Source organism: Salvia hispanica, chromosome 5, assembly GCF_029641045.1.
Source record: "Salvia hispanica isolate PSC_SH4W2 chromosome 5, Shi_PSC_v1, whole genome shotgun sequence".
NCBI lineage: Eukaryota > Viridiplantae > Streptophyta > Magnoliopsida > Lamiales > Lamiaceae > Salvia > Salvia hispanica.
The window spans coordinates 1,739,445-1,763,547 of record NC_142696.1 but is presented as its reverse complement, the minus strand read 5'-3'; the positions used below and the strand labels follow the sequence as shown (position 1 = coordinate 1,763,547).

The window sequence follows — 24,103 nt, the reverse complement described above, 5'->3', positions numbered from 1 at the left end:
GGACGACTTCGACCTTGGCATATTCTTGATCACAGTAGTTATCATCACCCGCCCGCATGAATATGTAGATGACCCATCTACTACTTCTAATATCCTTGTTGCCGGCATAGACAGCTCTTTTCACTGGCACACGCTCACCCCTAGGCCTCGCCTTCACGCACACTTCCCCCACCTCCTTTCTGGAGGATAGATCGTAGACAAACCAAATACATGCATAGTCGATAATGAATAGAATGTTTCCCCCCACATAGACGAGGTTCCTGTTTCCCATGTCATATAATGGTGGAGGGATGTTGTCCTCAAATTCATCCCATTTGTCTTCAACAATGTTGTACGAGAGGAGAGATGGTTTACAACGTTGGTATAATCCTTCACCGTACATCCAGTAGTGATAGTATACCATAACAACTTGGTCGGTCTACTGAAAGCAAGAGATTGGATGGGGACACACCCCACAGACACAGTAAAGTTCTTACTATTAAATTCCCCTTTCTCCGGGTCGTAGATGTCTGCCCAGCCTTCTCGTTCACTTGTGCCCCCACAGATGAATATCCTGCCATCATGTAACGGGGCTAGCATGGGGATGTCCCGCTCTAACTTCATAGTAGCGGGGCAAAGAGTCCAAGACTCACTTAACGAACCATCAGGTGGTGGCAGTGCAGACCACAAACATTTTATTGGTTTTAGAATATCATTAAATTTAGTACAACTCTGGCCCCCAACCATGTACAAAGCTTCACCCACACAGAAAAATCCAATACAAATCGGAATGGTTTCCTGATTTCTTTTAAATCCGGATATTACAAGATCTCCATCGCTACGATCCTTCAGACCCAACTCGTCGAATCTAAGATAGTGCATAGTACCATCGAAGGTAGACCAAAGCACTGGTGAAGCGTAAACCACCCTCCTCCATATGCTTCTAAATGAAAACCAACACAAAATATTATTCATTGAAGATAAATATCTATCTAAGCCACCAAACAATGGATTAGAATGACAAAATATCGCAAAAAAAGTTAAATTGAAATAAAAATATATAGCAACAAAAGTTAAATCGAATTGAATTACGTAATTGAATTTACTTTTCGAGCTTGCAAGAGCTCGAGCTGGTGGTTGAGAGCAAGCAGCTCTTCTTCATAACTCTCACTCATTTGCCTTACTGATCCTGAAATTCAAAGCAATCAACAATCGAAATTCGAAGCAATCAAACAAATATGGATGTCAATTGGGCTAACCCACTCAGGTTCGGGCCAATCCACTCGGGTTGTCAGGCTATTTGGGTGAGGGTTATTCGGGCTGTGAATTTTTCGGGTTAAAAATTTTCGGCCCTAACCCTAAATCTTCAGGTTTCGAGCTAACCCACGGGCTATTCGGGTCAATAGTAATCTTATATGTTACTTTCTATCCAATCCAATATTCTAAATTATTAAAAAACAGATTGTCGCAAATAGTAAAGTATAATCAAAGTGATCAAGAGAAAGAAAATAATAGCAATTGAAAATTGAAACAAAATAGATAAACATATCGTTTAATTAATAGCACACATTAATCTGACTACAATTAAATGGAAATCATACATTTCATATAACTCTAACTTTCAATTTGAAAGAGAAGACATAATTACCATATATTCTTCATATCAATGTTGTATTTAATATTAATATTACCAAATATACTTTATATAAGTATATAATCCAAAATTTTAATTATATTTTTATATTAAATGCTCAACCCGTGGGCTAACCGCAACCCACTCGGGCCAGTCCGCATAACCCGCCGACCCATACGGGTTAGCCCGTGTAGCCCCGTGGTAACACTATGATTTTACCGGGTAATTCGGGTCGACCCGTGAGTTTTGGGTTAGATTGACATCCCTACAAACAAACATACAAAAAAAAAAACGATATTTATAAACGAATTTGCGTTATTTCATTAAAATTTTGAAAATAAGGAAAGTTTAAATTTGATAAATATTCGATTTTCCTTAAAAACATTATCTTGCAGAATTCAATTAATGAATCAATAAATCTAATTTAGTCATATATTCTGCAATAATCTATTCTCAGACTTCCTCCCTTCTATAGCAACCCTAATCAACAAAGTCCATGTATGATGATTTGGAGCAATGCCTCTTTCCATCATCTGCACAAGCATCACAAAAACATGATGTTTCATAAAATAGATTCGGATGCACAAATAAGCGTACACTAACACGAGAAAAAATTCCCTAGTCATGATATACCAAAGTGACAATATGTTATGGTATGTCTTACTAATAAAATTTTGACAAATAAAAGCATTTAAGATCTCACTTCCAACTAGATAAACTATATAAGTAAACTATGAAATTATAAGAATTTTTTTTTTTCAGATTCCATATTTGATAGATGGACCATATATAACGCATGAGGAACTCCATCTGTTCATTATTTTAAATTTAATTGGGACAGCATATATTTACATTGAGTCAGTCTTAATAATTTTAATTGTTTTTTACAATTTTGAGTATAATGACTATTTCCTACGGCAATCATCTACTATTATATATTTTATGAAGTTTTGACATGATACATCGAGTATGATTTAAAGTAGTGAAATTCAGATCATCTTATTATTATTAACTTTTTTATATTTTAACATAACAAATATTCATTTATATAGTTATTGTGCAATACTAAAATAACAAAGAATTGCATTATATAGTTATTTTTATAGACGATTTAATTTTAAGTATTCAATGCTAATAAAATTTAATTATTGTTTTTTATTTGTGTAGATTTTTGTATATATGTATATATACAAACCCAAAAAATTTCATCAAATCTTAAATGGGGTGTAATATTATTTTAACACTCACTCGACTTTTGATGATTATTCATTTTATTATCAAGTATATATCTATATATTTTATGAATATATATGATTATCCAAATTGGCATAGTTTCCATAATTTACAATAATACCTTTTTCTATAGAGAAATTTAATGTATTTCCATAATTTATGCATCTAGTTGGAATGTAGTAGGAATTGAGACTTTATATGTTTCCACATGTAAAAATTTCATTAGTAAGACATACCACGTCACTTTGCCACTTTGGTATTTGGTATAGCAAGGGAATTTTTTCTCACACTAACACAGTCAATTTTGGATTGTAAAAAACACCACGAGATCCTCTATTCCATATCCTGTTTAAGACAATCCCATTTGTTATAACTCACCAAAAAAAAGGAACAAGATTTTCAATTTCACCAAACTTAATTCAAGAACATGCTCCAAATTCATTGCCTTCAACCTAAATCACAAATATTACAACCTGTATTGCTACAACAAACTGTACAAAGGAAAATGGAATGCGATGAATGAGTAATATTCAACATAATTTTCCATTCACTTGTCTATCATCTCTATCTTCTCTTTCCCTTTCTTGTCCTTGTCGGCAAATCTGCATACAGAAATGAGCATGTCACATTTGCGGGCATAAGTAATTACCAAAATCAATTCAAATCAACGGACTTACATATAAATCTCATAAAAGGGACCGACTTTCAGGACACCCCTGATTTGAAATGTAGCAAAGTAATCCCCGCCCTTGCCTTGGATGACTTCGACCTTGGCATATCCAAGATCACAGTTGTTATCGGGCATAGGCATGAATACGTACAAGACCCAACTAGTACTTTTAATATCTTTGTTGCCGGCATAGAAAGCTCCCTTCACTGGCACACGCTCACCCCTAGGCTTCCCCTTCACCAACACTTCCCCTGCCTCCTTTTTGGAGGACAGATCATAGACGAACCAAGTACATGCAAAGTCGATAATGAATAGAATGTCACCCCCCACATAGACCAGGTTCCTCTCTCCAGAGTCATATAATGGTGGAGGGAGGTTGTCCGCAAAATATTCCCATTGTTGTTGAGCAATGTTGTAAGAGATGAGAGATGGTTGACATGGTTTGTGAAATTTCCTTTTGGTGTAGAGCAAGTGGTGATAGTATACCATAACAACTTGGTCGGTCCACTGAAAGCAAGAGATTGGATGGGGACAATCGAACTCGCCATTATCCGAGTTGTAGATGTCATCCCAACCTTCTTGTTCACAAATGCCCCCGCGGATGAATATCCTGTCATCCCTCAACGGGGTGGCAGGATATTCCATGCGAGGCAAGTTTCTACCCTCAAACTCGCCTTTCTTTGGGTCGTAGATCTCAGCCCAACCTTCTCGTTCATTAGTGCCTCCGCAGATGAATATCCTGCCATCAGGCAACGGGACTAGAATGGGGAGGGATCGCTTTACCTTCATAGTAACGGGGCAAAGAGTCCAAGACTCACTAAAAGAACCATCAGGTGGTGGCAGCGCAGACCACAATCCGTTTGTTGGTTGCAAATATTCCGTCATGCCTCCAACCATGAACAAGGCATCACCCACACAGAAAAATCCAAAATCAATCGGAAAGGCTTCCGGATTTCTTTTAAATCCGGATAAGACAAGATCTCGATCATTACAATCCTTCAGACCCAACTCGTTGAAACTATGATAGTACATATTATCATCGACAGTAGTCCAAAGCATCCTAAAGCGTTGACCGCCCTGCGGAATGAAAACCAACACAAAATATTACTCATTCCAAAACAAAGCCACCAAAGAGTAGTAATTCCATTTCATCAAACCATCATAAATCAATTACCGTTTCTTTTCGATTCATTAGCTTCATGACAAACCCCTAGAATCAAAATGTCACAACAAAAGTTAAATTGACTAAGAACATAACAAGAGTGTGTAATATGCGTAGGTAATTGAGTTTACAGCTACTAGAGCTTGAAATTCAATCCGCAAGCGGTGGAGCGGTTGGTCCCACTCAAGCAGCCCTCCATAGACTATGCTGCTCAACTCATCACCCTTGTATTTGTCAGCTAATACACTCACTTTTTGCTCCTGAAATTTATTTCTTTTGTCATACAACAAGATTAACTAATACTATTGTCTTCTATTGAATCAATGAAATTAGCCCTAAGAATAGCATGAATGTCGATTCTAATGATATAATTATCCAAACAAGTAGTAATTCAAGTTATATTTAAGAAGATGATGAACACCTCTCTGCAATTCAGAATCGAAATAGAAACCCAATTAAACAAACATACTAACATACAAACAAAAACACGATGCTATGATGAAGGTTGTGACGCCAATAGTTCTTACATTTAAATAGTTCTTAATTAAAATTTTGATAGTAAGAAATCTAATTTTGGATATGCTACATTCGATTTTCCTTATTTTCCATATTTCAATTAATGATTGAATGAATCTAATTCAATCATATATTCTGCAATTCCCATAAAATAACATATAAACAAATAAGGCTAGTTAATTTAGAAAAATTCGATTTTAGAAAGAAGGTTCCTGATACAAGTTTTAATTAATAATAAATTATTATTATTATTATATAATTTTAAGACATATTTGTACAGACCCACGTCTCAGAATGCAGAAGATTAGAAGCCTCGACATGTTTTTACCCAAACAAATATCTTTCCAAGCATATGTAGTCAACATCAACTGAAAAGGGATTGATTACAAGATGTATATGATCGTGACGCTCAAGAGAGATTCTCACCGTCCATTTGAATTGAGTTTTTTTAATTTCAAAAGTCTATGGCTTCGAAACTCTTGATTTACAAAGTCATTTAGCTTTTACTGTCGCTCTAGTTGTTGCAACCCCTATTTTTCATGAATGGCGTCTAGACAGAACATGTAATCTCATTTATATAGTTACGGCTACATAAGAAAGTGTAAACCAATAAGAAAAGCTTAATAGGAAATAATCACCATTGAAATTCCCTTAGCTTTAAGATTTTCACCACTCGTGCTTTCCAGAGCTGCCATATCAACCTGTGAAATCAAAGCACAATAACTAACTGAACATTCCGAAAACGGAACTGAGAATGACAAAGAAACAAAAATTAAGTAGCCATACTTCTTCAGCATGAACTATAAACGCAAGTTTACTGAGACTCAGCGACCGCAAGAAATGTTCCACAAGCATATAAAAAAAATAATCTTACTTCTTCACACTGGCGGATAACACTCATGTCAAGTTACTAGAAGACAAGATACTCTCACAACCTAAGACAGTCAAAGGCATAAGATGGTAACGTTTTACCTTCAGCTGAACCTTTTTCTCTGATAGAGAGAGAGAAAACAAGATACTCCTTTTCCCTTTCTTGTCGTTCTCAGCAAAGCTGTGTACAAAAATGAGCATGCTACCATTTCAGGACATAATTACCAAGAAATTCCAAAATCAATTCAAATCAACGGACTTACATATAAATCTCATAAAAGGGACCGACTTTCAGGACACCCCTGATTTGAAATGTAGCAAAGTAATCCCCGCCCTTGCCTTGGACGACTTCGACCTTGGCATATCCAAGATCACAGTTGTTATCGGGCATAGGCATGAATACGTACAAGACCCAACTAGTACTTTTAATATCTTTGTTGCCGGCATAGAAAGCTCCCTTCACTGGCACACGCTCACCCCTAGGCTTCCCCTTCACCAACACTTCCCCTGCCTCCTTTTTGGAGGACAGATCATAGACGAACCAAGTACATGCAAAGTCGATAATGAATAGAATGTTGCCCCCCACATAGACCAGGTTCCTCTTTCCAGAGTCATATAATGGTGGAGGGAGGTTGTCCGCAAAAATTTCCCATTGTTGTGCAGCAATGTTGTAAGAGAGGAGAGATGGTTGACATGGTTTATGAAATTTCCTTTTGCTGTAGAGCAAGTGGTGATAGTATACCATAACGACTTGGTCGGTCCACTGAAAGCAAGAGATTGGATGGGGACAATCGAACTCGCCATTATCCGAGTCGTAGATCTCAGCCCAACCTTCTCGTTCACAAATGCCCCCGCGGATGAATATCCTGTCATCCCTCAACGGGATGGCAGGATATTCCATGCGAGGCAAGTTCCTACCCTCAAACTCGCCTTTCTTTGGGTCGTAGATCTCAGCCCAACCTTCTTGTTCATTAGTGCCTCCGCAAATGAATATCCTGCCATCATGCAACTGGACTAGAATGGGGACGGATCGCTTTACCTTCATAGTAGCGGGGCAAACAGTCCAAGACTCACTAAAAGAACCATAAGGTGGTGGCAGTGCAGACCACAATCCGTTTGTTGGTTCCAAATATTCCGTCATGCCTCCAACCATGAACAAGGTATGACCCACACAGAAAAATCCAACATCAATCGGAAAGGCTTCCGGATTTCTTTTAAATCCGGATAATACAAGATCTCGATCATTACAATCCTTCAGACCCAACTCGTCGAAACTATGATAGTACATATTATCATCGACGGTAGTCCAAAGCATCATGAAGCGTGAACCGCCCTCCATATGCTGTGGAATGAAAGCCAACACACAATATTACTCATTCACTAATTAGTGAAAATAATTATCTAAATTTCCATTTCATCAAGCCATCATAAACTAAAGTTCAGAACGAACATGAACAGAAGAACATGCACAATAAAATTAGCCCTAAGAATTGCATGAGTAATGGATGTTTGATTGTATTCTATTCATGATCCAGATAAGTAGTAATTAAATAAAAAGAAGACCGAATCTATCCTGATTTACTACAAAAATCAATGCTCAGCTCTTTTCCTGAAATTTAATTATTTTATCATACAACAAGATTAACTAATAGTATATACTACTATTGAATCAATGAAACTAATAAGCCATCAAACAATGAAATTGTTGGATATTTTAGTGTAATTGGATTAACTTGATTGATCAGTATTATCATAATGAGACATCATATAAGTCTGCAGGTGCGGAGTGCACGCTTATTTGAATTCATTATGATGTTAGGGGCGAACAGATGGACGGGGGTCGGGGGTAGCGGGGTCCAAGGGGCGGCAGCCCCTGGCTGGGGTAAGAACTAGTTTGCAATTTCGGAGTCAAAGGACTAGTTTGCAACGAAGTTGCTGTGTAAGAAATTCATCCGTAAATGTAATTTCTGAAAGTCAAAGGACTAGTTTGCAATTTCGGAAACCTTTGAAAAAACAGTTAATTTCGGTTATGAAATTAACACATCGTGTCTGTTCATCTTGTTAAAATACTGATCGATTCTCGTTTTTGGTTCTAAGTTTTTATTTCTCAAAATCAACATATGAAAGTTCTGATTTTCTCTGAATTGTATCCGATCAAATATTTTGATAAAACCACCGAAATTGATTTGATCTGAAAGTGATTTTATCACGACTTTCAGATTATTCATTATGTTTCTGTTCAGTATATTGAATCTCCCTAACATAAATTTGCCCTAAAAAAAAAGAAACCCACATCGATATACAAAGTGTAAGATGAAATTTAAATGGAAAGATGGGATGAAATCTGGATCATTACCTAATTATCAATCAATCGATCATAAGAATGAAGAGGCTAGGACGCATCGCGCAGAGAGAAAGCAAGTAGGACACGAAGAGAGAGAGAGGGAGAGGAGAAATGATCTTCTTTTATATGACCTTTGACCCATTAGCATAGACAAGTAGTACTACAAGAAACTTCTTCTCTTTGTGAAGAGAAAACAAAAAACAAGAAATTGCGAAGAAGTTGCCAATTATTTTAAGAATAAGGGTGACGCTAAACAACCAACCGGCCATAAAACTACAAAAGTAATAAAATATTATACAATTAATGCTAATCACAATGGAGATAGTGTATCTAAAAATTATCAATGTTTTAAAGACTAATATACCCTTAAATATAAAATGCTCCATACTAGTATTGTTTCTGTAATTTCAAAGAAAAAATGCATCTGTATCTAACCAACAATTTTGGTAATTCGGACTTCAACTCAATTCTCCATTTTTGACTTAGAACAGAAAATCAATAGATCGCTTGAGGGGAAAAGATAGTTTTTTCTTTATTATATTTATTTCCCAATGCATACATTTAAAAAAACTTGAACTTTACAATTTAGTTACGTTACGTAATTTAACTATTTTGTTCAGTTTTAACAATACTAATTGTAGTCGAACATATGACTATGTCTTATTAATTCAAAATGAGGTACTGAAAATTATTTAGGTTATTAATATGTATAATCAATTTTGAAGTCATAATATAAACCTGCTCCTGATATTTAAATTGTATATTATTAACGATTTTTTATGTTTAGCTTCATTTAGTGAAACTAATAAAATTTTAAATAACTATCCCTGGTATTTAAATAACTTGCCAATAAAATACATGTAAAAATATAACAATATATTGATATAAAATGATTCAATTTTAATTATACTACTCCCTTCGTCCACTAATAATCTTTCCATTTTGTCATTGTTATCCGTACACCGATAAATGTCTCATTTTTTAACTATTTTTTTTGTATTAAACCTCACATTCCACTAATTTTAGCATTTTATTATAATACTAATATGAATTTACTTTCCACTATTTTTTTTCATTACATTTCTTTAAACTCGTGGCACATCAAACACATTGGCGGAGGGAGTAGCATTTTACTATTTTGTTATAATACTAATATGAATTTACTTTCCACTATTTATTATTCATTGGTGGAGGGAGTACTATTAGTTATCTATTCTAATGTAATAATTTAATTTTAACTAAAACACATAAAAACTGAAGTAGTAATAATTAATAATTTGTCAAAATAATTCAGTTTTAATATATACTCCATTTAACCTTGGTATTGTTCTTCACAACATGCTTAATGTAATGCTACAAATTAAAAGATGAATTTCTTTTATTACTTTTTCTTTTTAAAATGATAGAGAATTATATTTTGATTTTTAAGTAACTTGTAAAATTAATGAGTTAATGACAATTATAAAGAATTAAAATGAAAGAATAATTTTAAGTTGGACTAAATGAAAATGGTGTCTACAGATGATGCCCACACCCACCCACGTAAGTATACTACTAGCATAGAATGTTATCTCTCCTTCAAACAACAAATATTTGCACTCTAATTATTTTTTTCGATTGATCTTTCATTGAATAAATTTGGAATTATAAATTTTAATTAATGTTTTGAAAAATTGAATGTTTCAACCAATCTTGTTTTGAATTAATAAATTCATTTAGATCATTTACACAACTAAACTAAATATTACAGTAAAACATTAAAAAGTATTATCACGAAACAATGTACTCCCTAACACTATATCATAATCCATATACATATTATTTAAAAAACATCTGAAGTGGATAGATAAAAACTTAATGTTAAACTTAAAAATAAATTTTTTAAATAAGGTGGCGAATTCACCGAAATAGCATCAAATATATAAAGTACATCTAATATTTTGACATATATTTTTGCTTAAAACAAAACTACTTATGCCAAGAGAGATTAATAAAAGGAAAGTGTAGTTCTCTTGAAGTTTATTTATTGTATTTTTTTTAATTAATATGGAGAGAGATTGGAAAAATGCGTTTATATTTTTTTAATTTTTAGTAATTTGTTTTGTATTGTGTTAATTAAAAATTGTACTATCTCTGTCCACTAAAAATAGACATTGTTGTGTATAATGACATGAATTTTAATGTGTAATTGATAAAATAAGAGAGATAGCTAGGAAAAAAGTACTAAGAAAAAAAATGTTTGTGTTAATAGTATTAAAAATTTTAATATTTTTCAAATTTAGAAATTGGTAGTATAATTTTAGTGGACGACTCAAAATGGTAAAACTGATCTATTTTTTATGGACGGATATTAAATAGAAAATGGAATTGTATAACCAAGACCGTTACTAACACATCCCTATAATCTTATGAGTTTAGTTACACATAATTGAATAAGCTAAAACATAGATTGTAGTGAAAACAAAATGAACATAAGTGCTAAAGCAAATAAAACTCAAATGTTGAATCCTTGTAGCTCTTTAATGATCTCTTGCTTCCTTCTTCAACCTCTTGCACTATGAAGAACTCTCAAATTTATGCTATGGAATTAATTGGCAAAAAGAGGATCTAGATGAAGGATTAGTGTTGGAGGAGGAGCCATGAAAGCTCCCCTTTTGGGGGCTATGAATCGGTGAATATTATGAATTAGGCTATGAGGTATCTATAGACTTGAAAAGGAATTAAACTTTGTAAAATTTTCCTCCAAGTAATAGTAATTAAGGAATTTCATGCCCCATAGGTTAATAAAAAGATTTGGCTTCACAAGTTAATGTCTTCTTTCCTTCTTTCAATTCCGATTTTGGTAGAGCGCCTATAACTTTTTCCAGAGAACTCCGATTGAGATAATCAACGTACCAAAGTGAAGCTCTTTCAAATACGAAGAGAATGGTATGTAGCACGCCCTTAACGGACTACAGAATCGCCGGCAAATTGAGTTTGAACAGAGGTTGTCGTGCGCGAACATGCCCAGCGGGCATCGGAGAGAGTCAGAATGTTCGCCAGCGGTCCGCTGGGTTGCCTTCTGCTCCAGCTTCCGAACTTTGACATTTTTATGCCATTTTTTAGCTCTATTTTGCATATTTCTAACAAAACACGTCAAAATACCAAAATAGATAAAATATGCAAATAATGGACATGTAATGCAACTTTGACACTTAAAACGGACCACAAAATGGCCTTAAACTTGTGCAAAATCAGAGCGTATCAGTTGTATAGTTTTTTCTAATATTATAATACAACGAAGATTTGCGTATTAATCCCTCCGTCTCAAAGAAGATGGTACACACTTGGTAGATGGCACGAGATTTTAGGAGATGTTGTTTTGTGTGTTAAGTGGTGAGAGAAAATATAATTTTATCATTGATGTGAGAGGAACTTTTCCCAAAAAAGGAAATGTGACATATTTTGTGGGACAAACTAAAAAAAAAAGTGTGACATATACTATGGGACGGAGGGAATAATATTTTTGCATATAAATTTATTTAATTTGATAGCATATTAAATATAAAAGTTTAAAAAAATTAAAATAAAATAGTGATGATGTGGAATGAAATGGAATGGGAACAATGACGAACACATGAATTGAAACTCGTGGGATCGAATAAAATAGAAAATAATATAAATAATAAATAGTATAATATTTAAATAATTATTTTTTTATAAAACACTTACTTTAAATAGTTTATTTTCTAACTTAAACTTTTTTTATGTTATCTTTAAATATTTTAACACTAATCTTATTGATGTTTATCAATACTTTTAAAAAAAGTTAAATAAAAATATAATGAAATTATCATTAATGAAATGAACAGTATAATTATAATTACTCTTAATTAATCTATAACTATTTTAACTTTCATCGCTTTTTAGAGTAGGCCCAATTATTCAGCCCATTTTATACAAAAGTAAGAATTAGAATATCGAACACTGTCTTCTTCTCCATCGGTTCTTTCCACAGCGGCGAGCCCTGCCTCTTCCTCTCCATCTCTCTCATCTATTCTTTCAATTGTTATACCCTATCTCTTTTATTTGCAGCACAGAATGAAGAATTGCGGTGGAGATCTGTCTCTTGGTGTCAAGGCGGAGCTCCGTGGAGTCGAAGGTGGAGTTGCGCCGAATCTCGGAGATCCTTTAATAGAGTTTCCGGCATCTAGAGACGGACGACGGTGGGGTCGACTGACCCCACTTGACGCCACCTGGGTCCGTCATTGAATGGAAAGGCTCTTTGCGAGGGCCCTTCCGTTATAGGGAAGGACCCTTCCATTGTGAGTGGTCTAAATTTGCTAACGATTATAAGAAACTTCTTCTCTTTTGAAGAAAAATCAAAAAACAAAATAGAAAAATAAGAAATTGCGAAGAAATCGCCAATTATTTTAAGCATTTGAATTCGGATTATAAAAAACTTATTAAATCAAATATTCACTAACAGAAAAAATAAATTAAAAATTTATTTAATCGTCTTTTAATAAACATTATACTACCAAGAAAATAATGCCGCCTATTGCGACTAGCACTGCCTCCACATGGCGTAATATATTGGATTGTACATTAGGTAAATTGGATTTTGTCGCATTGACTGACCAGTAATACATGGTCCAATTAAATAAATTTCAATTCTAGTAAATTATTGTTAGGTCACACTTTCTTAATATTTTAATGCACAAACAAAAAATATAATTAACCCTATGAATGGTAATAAACACTTTTATTTATACTAGAATTTTAATAAAAGTCTTTTGATAAAAGATTCCCCGATGATAAAAAAAATGACACTAATTATACCATTAATCTCATTACTTTATATAGTAATATAACTGGAGACATAGGGGCTCGTCACTAATTTTCATCTTTAAAAGGAATAAGACTTTTTTTCTTCTCTAAGGGTAACCACAATAGACGTGCCCGCCGTATGGCGCGGCGCAGCCACGACGGTCACCGTGGTTGCGCCAAAGCGTTCTATTGCATGCCGTGGGTATTTTCCGACTTTTTTTATTTGCTTAATTTATTTCTATAAATACACCTCTTCCTCATTTTTTACTTCACGCATCTACACTACAAATCCACTGCCATATTTTCATCTGTCTACGAGTTTTTTACACAATGCAAGGCGGAGACAGTGATTCTCCCGGCACAGGAGAATCGTACTACCACAGCAGCGTCGGGAGTCAGTATCCCTGCAGCGGGACTCAAGTCCCGAGTACCGGCACCAACACTGCCGTCGACGCCCCCCGGCTACACCGAATATGGGGGTTCGGGGTGGCAGGGTGCTCCTCAACCCCAGATGTGGGGTCCCTCCACCCCATCGTGGAGGTGGCAGGGTGCCCTTCCATCCTATATGTGGGGTCCCTCCACCCCATCGTGGGGGTGGCAGGGTGCCCTTCCACCCCAGATGTGGGGCCTCCCGCCAACCAGAGGCCTTTGGATCGATCCCAATCGGCATTTGGGGACTATCGGCCTAACATGGACGCAGTGAACAATCTAGTGATTGATACTCCTACTCTCTCTGCCCCACCCCCCAAAACCATCGTTGATTTTGATTCGTTGACGTTCGAGCAGATGGGGATCAGTCCAGCACGGTAGGAGAATCCTATATCGCCCACGTCATCGGCATCGGTACTGGGCTGCGTGGAGACGCCAACGCCGAGCCAGAAAGCGGGTGGGAGAGGGAGGTGACCCGCGCGATGGTGGGAGGGGCGGGAGTGGCGGCCAGAGCCGTTTTGGCGGTTTGTACTACTCGCAGGAGAAGTCCATTGTTGTGACAAAGGCGTGGTATTCAATCTCGGAGGATCCAGCTGTTGGAGCGGATCAGACGGGAAGCGGTTTCTGGGCCCGCGTCGTCATTGCCTACGACGAGTTCAAGCCGTGTGGGGATATGTGAGGAGTGTTGGAGAGAGAAAATTAAGTAGGCTACCAAACATCTGTTAAGCCATAATAACTCTACTATCTTGGCCTATATCTTACCTACCAAATAAGCACTTGCTAAAGAATAAACTCAAAAAAACAAGTGCAACCAGAATATCATAAATCTGCAGCTTATATCTTTCACAATCAAACAAGGAGAATAATTTAGACTGCAATATCTACACACATGCTCTCTATCATAATCTTCATAATCTTTCACAGACGATTTTCATAACCATAACGACAAGTAAAGAGAAGCAGTTGAGAGTTACAGAGGTTTAGACTTTAGAGAGAAGCTACTCGAGCAAATACTTCAGAGGGAGTCATTAACAGAAGGTAAGCTCCTAATTCTTTTGTTGATTTCTCCCACCCTACTTATCCCATCCCATGTCTTTGAATAGGGATACGATACTTGGCCAGTAACTGCATGAAATGAAATAATAAAAATATTGAGAAAACATATAAGCTAAAAGAGTAATTAAAACTGACCAAACTTATATTGGAATTAAAATTAATAAACTTAATTTTTGTAATAGAATTCTCTAGAATGTAGTAGGAGAATATATAGATATTTGTTCTAGAATGTGAGATGTATGCCTATAAATATGTGAGTTATACCATTTTGCACAAGTTGAAGAAGTTGAAAACTTAAGAAAGTTTGAGAAATAGAGAGTTACATCACAACCCCTCCTAAAACATTTTTCATATATTCTACCCATTCTCCTCTCAAATATATCTCCAAACTAAATTACTCCTCCAACATATATCTTATATATTCCAACAACTTACTCGTTCAAATGGAGTGTATGATGGAAGACTTCGACAACCTCAAACAACAATTCTGGGAAGATCTTCATAAGCTCACGATGGTTTTCAATATTGCTACCATCTTTTAATTCCATCTGTAATTAAATACAAAATTAAATATTAAAATCAAAAAAATATAATAATTATATATATAGTACATCTTACATGTTCAATACAACATCTCCAAAATCGAAGTTTATCCATCCCATGCTTGGCGCTGCGTTTGTCGAAAGACGTGTGACCATTGAAATTGAAATTCAAGACAGTTTTCAACTTATGAGATCCATAACTCTTAACTTTTTTAGTCCAATCATACATCTTAAAATAGTCTATAGGGAAATGATCATAAAAAGAATACAATGGCAATGCATCAAATATGAGACGATACACCCTCTTCATAAAAGCTATTTGTTCTATCTCATCCCAAAAGATTGCCAAATTTAAACCCCAAGTTCCCTTCAAAGACTGAGCCTCCGTATCCGCAATTGACACCCTACATAAGAATTTTTTTTTTAAGTATGCAAATGTTTAATTCGCAATATTATAATAAATGGGTAACAAATATTAGTACCTTTTATTCAATTGCATTAAGCATAAGTAATTACACTCATCACTCGTAATACCCTCCGAGAGAGGAACCTTAGATACGTCAAATGGATACATAAAAGCCCTTTCCATTAGGATCTTCATATCGTTTATGTCATCACAATGTAGTTGTTTGATATTTTCTGCCGTCTCTTGTTTTGGATCATTGGTCATGTTGAAAAGTATGCCAATTGGAGTACCGTCTTGTTTGATTTTTATCGCAACACCATTTAGAATATTTCCATGAAACGCTTTGGCTCGATGAATTGCCGCAAGGCCATAAGTGACGGGGCCAAAGACATCTTTAAACTCTTTCATGATTTTCCTCCACCAAAGCATATGAGTACCATCTTTACAGTAGTACTCACACGCTTCCCTCCTACCCATATTTTCTACAAGTTTCTTTTCTAACCACTCATCTAGAGTGCAGTGTAGATCCTCAGCTAGGAAACACTTGTTTCCCTCATCAAATAATATCATATGGAGGGTGTTGGAATTTTCGATTTCATTAAAATGAGATTGAGTGGTATAGCAATCAAAGTCATTTGTGAAGACTGTGCACGAGATTGTTATATTCAACGCATTGTCTGGCATGGATAGAGAGGCTTTCTTCAAAGATGTATTAGGATCACGCATTACTTTGTAACTAAACTTCCCATTGACTAATCCTATCTCTATATCACGTTGTTCTGCTGGCTCCATTCTATATTAAAAAATCACATACAATACAAATTAATTATGGGAATTGTATACTTGATTATGAATGTTGATATCATCTGATCTAAAGCGGTACATAAAAATTTAAATAATCATACTGACTAATAAAAATATGGATTTTGGGATCTTTACATCTTGATATTAGTGTAATAAGTATAGCCGATTTACAAAATAAAATATTGTTGATCAAATACATGAAAATTTAAATAAAAAAGAAAGGAGGTTTCTTAGAAGTAATTAAACATAAATGTCATTAATAAGCTGGATGGAATAAATTTCTTAAAACAGGCTGGCTAGCTATGAAATCTGTCATCAAGATTTGATAAAGCTTAAACGTCACTAAAAAATCAGATCGAAACAACAGTGGTGCGAATAGTAGATAAGAATCGGTGAACAGAGATCAAACCTTGCACGAAATCAACGCCGGCTCCTTTCACAGTCTACGGTCTCCGAATCGTCACTGTTGTTGCATAGAAAGCGAATGGAACCCAAAATCCAGCGTCTATAAGGTCAACGAATGATCACCTACTCCATATTTGAAAATATTTCTTGCTACACCAGTTATAATTTGACGTGGACTGAAACACTATTTTTTTTATTACTACAGCTGTACCCCAAATAACACACTTCCCATAGGAACTAATTAATTACTAAAATTTTCAAAATACTGACCATACCACCAAAGTACCTAAGATTGTCCACAATATTGGACGCTTTGGTGGACAATCCAATTTTTTTTTTTCACAACCACATGCATCCACAGCAATAATGGACACGCACAAGCTACAAATGACATTGTTTTATCAATTGATTATATATTTTAATTCAATTAGAATTAAAATTATTGGACTAAAAATAATTAGAAAAAAACTGTTGATTTAATAAATAAAAGTTGAAAACTAAATCTTCGTTGTATTACATGAAAGGAAAGTTATACAACAAAAATTATCTATATTACACAATTTCTTCGGACTACGCCCCCTCCCCTATGTGCCCAAAGCTCTTCAACCAAATCGGCCTTAATTAAGAAGATGATAAACACTCTCTGCAATTCAGAATCGAAATTGAAAACCAATTAAACAAACATACTAGCATACAAACGAAAACACGATGCTATGACGAAGGTTGTGACGCCAATTTTTCTCACATTTAAATATAAACTTTATTAATTAAAATTTTGATAACACGAAATCTAATTTTGGATATACTACATTCTATTATCCTTATTTTCCATACTTCAATTAATGATTGAATAAATCTAATTCAATCATATATTCTGCAAATCTCGTAAAATAAATGAAAAGCAACATATAAACAAATAAGGCCAGTTAATGTGGTAAAAATCTATTTTAGAAAGAAGGTTCCTGATACAAGTTTTAATTAATAATAATAATTATTATTATTATTATTATAATTTTAAGACATATTTGTACCGACCCACATCTTATATGCCAATTGCCAAATGGTAAACATTAAAACCAACTAAAGGTGATAGGGACTCGAACCCAACCGGGAACCAGGCGACGATGAGCAGCCCATTCACGCCCGAAGAAGTGAAGATCCTTGAATATCTTTACTTTATTATATTTCCATTGCTAGACTTATTTCTTGTTATTTAATTATGTTATATTTTGTATTCTTTTGATATCTTGCAAGGCAAGATATCGTTTGGGTCTAGTTTATAATATCCTTGTGTTTTCTTGTCGGTTCTTTCCCGAGACGAACTAGGAACGTCGAACCGTCTAGGGTTGCGGATTCTATAAATACTAGAATCTCATAGATAATTAAATCATTGAGAAATATGAATTAACTTCTATTCTCATTCTTGGTTCCGAAACCTAGCACTCCAACTAGGTTTATCTTCCTTTTGTTCTTGTTACAAACGGTGTGCCGAATCCCGATAGAACGAGGTTCTATCAATTGGGTGATGAGGATCCTTCACCGAGTGTTGTCGATCCTTATGCACCATATAATGATTGTGGTCATTTACATGTAGGTGAACAGGTGTTGGAGCTAGAATCATTTTGGTTTAAGGATAAAATGTATGTGCAACCTTCATCTCAGTAGATACGAAGGAGAATGAGGAGGATGATATGTATACTGAAATTTATAAGATTCTTCATAGCTATTTTGACTCCCACCTTGAGGGCAAGGTGGATTTCAACCGTGAGGGAGTTGATAGGGACTCGAACCCAACCGGGAACCAGGCGACGATGAGCAGCCCATTCACGCCCGAAGAAGTGAAGATCCTTGAATATCTTTAGTTTATTATATTTCCATAGCTAGACTTATTTCTTGTTATTTAATTATGTTATATTTTGTATTCTTTTGATATCTTGCAAGGCAAGATATCGTTTGGATCTAGTTTATAATATCCTCGGGTTTTCTTGTCGGTTCTTTCCCGAGACGAACTAGGAAGGTCGAACCGTCTAGGGTTGCGGATTCTATAAATACTAGAATTTCATAGATAATTAAATCATTGAGAAATATGAATTAACTTCTATTCTCATTCTTGGTTCCGAAACCTAGCACTCCAACTAGGTTTATCTTCCTTTTGTTCTTGTTACAAACGGTGTGCCGAATCCCGATAGAACGAGGTTCTATCAGGGCGGTTTGCCGGTACGTTCTTCCCACCACTCTGGGGAGCCCACCAGATCGAAACACGTTTCTTTTGTGTGTTTTTTCCGGCCACAGTGGGTGCACAGACCAACTTGAGCTTGTCTTCCTCAGTTCACCTACTCCAGTTTCTGCCACCTTTGTCTCCTCTGCCTCTGCCTCTCCGCCGCCCTGGTTTCCGGTGGGCATCGGGCAGCCAATCCGGCACCTATTCCGTGCAAGGCCTCCTTCTCGTTGGTATTTCCCTGTCGAAGGACGAACAATCGGGCCTCTTCTTGTCGGAGTGAGGCATACACCGATTCTACTGAGGGAAGTGGTTCATTCCTAAGTATTTCCCTCTTTACAGTTTCATATTGGTCATTCAACGCACATGAATTGATATAATCTCTGTTCTTGTACATCTTGATCGTGCATTTTGATATCTCTCGGATCGATCATCCGTTTTGGTTTCTTCTGATCTATGGACACCCATAGGTCTTTGAGAGTAGCCCATACTTGCTCCAGTGATTCTTCCTTTTGTTTCATCGTAATTGCTCTCCTATAAAGATTGTATACGTGTATGGTATCACCGCCGCTAGCATATGTGATTGCTAGAATATCCCAAACCTCCTTTGCTGTTGGATATTGTGATACTCGATTGACAATTTTTTGTTCCAGATTTTGGACCAACCATGTGAACACCAGGTTGTCTGCTCGCTGCCATCGGAGGAAGTCTGAATCGGTTTCTGGTGGTGGGGGTGGTACTCCAGTGATGTGAGAAACCATCCCCCTGCTATTAATCGATTTCTTTATGAGCCCTGCCCATAAATGATAGTTATCGTCGTTCATCTTGAATCCGACAACTAGTGGTGTAGGGTCGATTCTATATTCTTCATGTTTGGGAGTCGGTGGGGTTGCCGGTACCATCTGCTGAGTGTGTGCCAAACTATGGTGCATAAACTCTGCGAACATTCGAGCAAACTGCTAAAGTATAAACCGCCTTTCTAAAATTAAGAATAGAAACCAAAGGGTAAATGCCCGATATGTAACCCGCCAGAGGCAAGATCTTATTATTGCCCAGTCTCTCCTTAAACAACCACTATCTCTATATCATTTCTTATAGAAGTGCGGATACGCTTAACAAACCGACTTCTTTTTTGAAGAGTCAAGAGGGAAATAAAAAAAAAGAAAAAGGTACGGTCTTCCTTAGTATCCACCTATAAAGATAGTAAGAGCCCATGCCCGTTGATTGAAATATAAAATTTTCTGTTGGTTTGGGTTCTTCGTTATTTTCTGACATTTTTGGTGTTTGTGAACATGAAAGGGCTACGGATCTTGGTTAATTGGTCGAGATTTGTCGAGACAGTGATGAAACTCTTCTGAGTCTCACCCCTGCTCTGATACCATCTCAAATGATGCAGATAACATATTGGATTAAGGAAGGGAGAAAAAGGAGCATATGATATGTGTGGTTTGTAATTTCAGTGTATATTGTTCCTTTGTATATTACTCTTTAAATAGAGTCTGTACATCCCCTATACAAGGTAACTATGATAATTAGGAATAAGATCAATTACAATTATTCTACGTCTGATTTGGTGTAATTCTGATTAGGTGCTGATTTGATTCTCCTTTCCATTTCTAACACATTCTCCATGGGAGAATGTATCACACTTTATAATTTTTAATGTATTTTGTAGTATTATTTTATTTTTAAAAAATCATTTATCTTTCTATATACCTTTTCTCTTTGGAACGAGGTTCTATCAATTGCTCTCAATGAAAGCACCAATTGATAGAACCTCGTTCTATCGGGATTCGGCACACCGTTTGTAACAAGAACAAAAGGAAGATAAACCTAGTTGGAGTGCTAGGTTTCGGAACCAAGAATGAGAATAGAAGTTAATTCATATTTCTCAATGATTTAATTATCTATGAGATTCTAGTATTTATAGAATCCGCAACCCTAGACGGTTCGACCTTCCTAGTTCGTCTCGGGAAAGAACCGACAAGAAAACCCGAGGATATTATAAACTAGACCCAAACGATATCTTGCCTTGCAAGATATCAAAAGAATACAAAATATAACATAATTAAATAACAAGAAATAAGTCTAGCTATGGAAATATAATAAACTAAAGATATTCAAGGATCTTCACTTCTTCGGGCGTGAATGGGCTGCTCATCGTCGCCTGGTTCCCGGTTGGGTTCGAGTCCCTATCACGCCCCCGCCGCACAGAGGAGGAAAAACGACAGTCGCAGTCGCAGGAAACAGAGGAGAAGCCGTCGCCACCATCGGAGGCAACTCAGGAGGAGCTGTTACCGCATGGGCGAGGGTACAAGGACCGGAAATGCCTAGGTCGAAATTTCAACAGAGAAGGCTTCATCTTCGACGGAGGTGGCGCAAATGGATCCTAGAGCCTCCAACTTCCACCCAATTGAATTTTGACCCCAAAAACTCTCCTAAATTCTGGCTAGTACCCCATCCAAACAATCGCTCTCTATTTCGCCTACCTAAAACCCAAATATTCCAAAACATCCGAAAATCCATACTTTGTCAAAATTCTTTTCAGGCCCTCAAAAAATTATCCAGTTCCTATGCCTTATGTACATCGTCAGTCGGTAAAAGTAAGAACTGGATTTTTGATTGTGGAGCCACCGACACAATGACCTATGATGCATCAGATATTACTAGTATGCACGATGCACCACAAAATTACATCCAAACTGCGAGTGGAGAGTTAACCAAAGTAAAAGGGGCGGGAGCCGTGAAAATTTCACCATCCTTAACATTGTCAAACTGTTTATATATTCCTTCCCTATCTCACAAATTGCTCTCCATAAGCCATGTTACCAAGGAATTAAATTGCACGCTTCTAATGCAACCGCACTTTTGTCTTTTACAGGATATCAGAACATGGCGGATAATTGGACGTGACACTGAGAGGGACGGTCTGTACTACGTTGATGAGATAGCTCAATCCGGAACCGCTATGCTAACTCACGGATCTACGAAAAGGGAGGCTTGGCTTTGGCATCGTAGAAAGGGGCATCCATCCACGGGTTATCTAAAAATACTTTTTCCTAAGTTTTCTCTAGATTTAAATTGTGAGACTTGTTCATTGGCCAAAAGTCATAGACATTCCTACAAATTGAATAATACTCTTGTTGGTTCACCTTTTGATCTTATTCATTCTGATGTGTGAGGTCCATCACCAGTTACTAGGGGTTAAGGTCTTAGATATTTTATTATTTCCATGGATGATGGCACTCGTATGATGTGGGTATATTTTTTTAAACAAAAAAGTGAGGCTTTTTATAACTTTGTTCATTTCTTTAAGAAAATACAACTCAATTTCGGAAAACTATCAAAGTCTAGCGGTCTGACAGGGGGGGGGGGGGATTTGTTAATTCCATTATGAAAAACTTCTTCCTTGAAAACGGCCTAGTTCACCAAACAACTTGTCCATACACTCCCGAACAGAACGGCGTCTCCGAAAGATGAAACTGTACCCTTTTAGAAATGGCTCGTGCCATGCTCATTGATTCCCATACTCCCCAAAAATTCTGGCCCAAGGCTGTTGCCACATCAGTCTACCTTGTCAACCGTCTCCCAACCAGTACCCAAACATGAGAGAGATAAACTATCCGCATGTGCGGTCAAGTGTGTTTTCGTAGGATATGGGGTGGATCAAAAGGGATATAGATGTTATGACCCTAAGTCAAATCGGGTTATCACCACTATGAATTGTGATTTCCTTGAGAGTGAATACTTCTTTAACCACCTTAGCAGTCAGAGGGAGAGTGAGAGAGATACCACAGACTCGCTAAGTCAGTCAATGCCAAGTCGGCCTGAAGTATCCCTAGGCCCACCAATGCCAATCCAACTCGAAGAAGTCGTCAGAACAAATCCCAAACGTACAACAGACCGCGACTCAATGTGACACTATTCAAAATCCACCCCTACTGATACCCACTGTAAGTTCGCCTACGTCTCAAGTTGTTGCTAATAATATTCCTGAATTGGGTGATAACTGTAGTTCTGAGGCAGATACAGAGGCTCAGAGTGAGCCAGAAATTTGTGATTTAATTGAAGAACATGTGAATGAAGAGATTGGCAAGTATACCCGTCCGGTCGATCAACAAGGGGAGTGCCACCTAAGAGGTATAGGCCAGAAATGTTGGGAGGAGCAAAGGCCTGATACTCAATTGCAAATATTGCAACAAGGCATATAACTGAAATGGCCAAACCATTTGAGGCGGCATTATGTGAAGAATAAGAAATTCCTTGCACGACAGAAGAGGCTTGGAGGCACAAGCATTGGAGGGAAGCAATGCTAAAGGAGATGGGGGCATTGGAGAGAAATGGCACTTGGGAGAAATGCAAAATACCAGATGGGAAGAAGGCGGTTGGGTTTCGTTGGGTCTTCACAATCAAGAGGCGACCCGATGGTTCTATAGAAATATACAAGGCACAACTGGTAGCCAAGGGATACACCCAGACCTATGGTATAGATTATTCTGAGACTTTCTCTCCAGTGACGAAAATGAACACAATCCGAGTTCTATTATCAGTTGCTGCAAATAGAGATTGACCCCTGGACCAATTCGATGTCACCAATGCATTCTCCATGGCGAGTTGAGAAAGGAAGTATATATGGAAGCACCTCCTGGTTTCAAAGATGGATTCAAGAAGGGTGAAGGATGTCGTCTGAAAAAAACTTTATATGGTTTGAAGCAATCTCCCAGAATATGGTTCGGAAGATTTACAGAAGCTATGAAGAAGAATGGGTTTAAGCAGAGTAATTCCGATCACACATTGTTTCTGAAAAGGCGCGGAGATCGAATCACATGCCTAATCATCAATATTGACGATATGATCATCACTAGAGATGATGTTGAAGAGATAGAGCGTCTCAAAGGGAGTCTGTTCCAAGAATTTGAAATGAAGGACCTAGGAAACCTAAAATATTTCCTAGAAATAGAAGTGTTGAGATCAGAAGGGGGTATTTTCCTAAGGCAGAAGAAGTATACTTTGGACATTCCGGGCTC

General features: G+C 36.5%; 3 protein-coding genes across 4 annotated transcripts; all 3 read right to left on the bottom strand.

Annotated features, from left to right (window-relative positions):
• Window positions 1-3,228: 3,228 nt before the first annotated feature.
• On the bottom strand, window positions 3,229-8,566 carry LOC125186763 (uncharacterized). Its single transcript, XM_048083208.2, has 8 exons — window positions 8,420-8,566; window positions 6,327-7,405; window positions 6,166-6,244; window positions 5,832-5,894; window positions 4,809-4,937; window positions 4,690-4,725; window positions 3,523-4,592; window positions 3,229-3,447 (listed from the first exon to the last, which is right to left on the bottom strand). Exons 2-8 carry the CDS (start codon window positions 7,400-7,402, stop codon window positions 3,393-3,395), a joined length of 2,508 nt encoding a protein of 835 aa, XP_047939165.1. The 5' UTR covers window positions 7,403-7,405; window positions 8,420-8,566; the 3' UTR covers window positions 3,229-3,392.
• Window positions 8,567-14,433: 5,867 nt separating this feature from the next.
• LOC125187483 (uncharacterized) lies at window positions 14,434-16,998 on the bottom strand. 2 transcript variants are annotated; one of them, XM_048084081.2, is made up of 5 exons: window positions 16,863-16,998; window positions 15,726-16,442; window positions 15,320-15,647; window positions 15,137-15,249; window positions 14,434-14,770 (listed from the first exon to the last, which is right to left on the bottom strand). In XM_048084081.2, exons 2-5 carry the CDS (start codon window positions 16,439-16,441, stop codon window positions 14,719-14,721), a joined length of 1,209 nt encoding a protein of 402 aa, XP_047940038.1. In that variant the 5' UTR covers window position 16,442; window positions 16,863-16,998; the 3' UTR covers window positions 14,434-14,718. The 2 variants fall into 2 exon arrangements, 1 of the variants encoding a protein (XP_047940038.1); XR_016130443.1 differs by lacking the exon at window positions 15,726-16,442 and having other exon boundaries at window positions 16,863-16,975.
• A 2,431-nt stretch (window positions 16,999-19,429) lies between these two features.
• On the bottom strand, window positions 19,430-19,978 carry LOC148924158 (uncharacterized). Its single transcript, XM_089058612.1, has one exon. It carries the CDS (start codon window positions 19,976-19,978, stop codon window positions 19,430-19,432), a length of 549 nt encoding a protein of 182 aa, XP_088914738.1.
• Window positions 19,979-24,103: the final 4,125 nt, after the last annotated feature.

What these genes read in the sequence shown, in the direction of transcription:
- LOC148924158 (XM_089058612.1), bottom strand. Translation starts at nt 19,978, where the DNA reads ATGGTACCGGCAACCCCACCGACTCCCAAACATGAAGAATATAGAATC.
- LOC125186763 (XM_048083208.2), bottom strand. Translation starts at nt 7,402, where the DNA reads ATGGAGGGCGGTTCACGCTTCATGATGCTTTGGACTACCGTCGATGAT. An exon ending in CCCTTTTATGAGATTTATAT is followed by an intron (nt 6,245 to 6,326) that starts GTAAGTCCGTTG and finishes TTTTGTACACAG; the next exon opens with CTTTGCTGAGAACGACAAGA. An exon ending in AGAAAAAGGTTCAGCTGAAG is followed by an intron (nt 5,895 to 6,165) that starts GTAAAACGTTAC and finishes TTGATTTCACAG; the next exon opens with GTTGATATGGCAGCTCTGGA.
- LOC125187483 (XM_048084081.2), bottom strand. Translation starts at nt 16,441, where the DNA reads ATGGAGCCAGCAGAACAACGTGATATAGAGATAGGATTAGTCAATGGG. An exon ending in TTAATGCAATTGAATAAAAG is followed by an intron (nt 15,648 to 15,725) that starts GTACTAATATTT and finishes ATTCTTATGTAG; the next exon opens with GGTGTCAATTGCGGATACGG. An exon ending in GGAGATGTTGTATTGAACAT is followed by an intron (nt 15,250 to 15,319) that starts GTAAGATGTACT and finishes ATTTAATTACAG; the next exon opens with ATGGAATTAAAAGATGGTAG.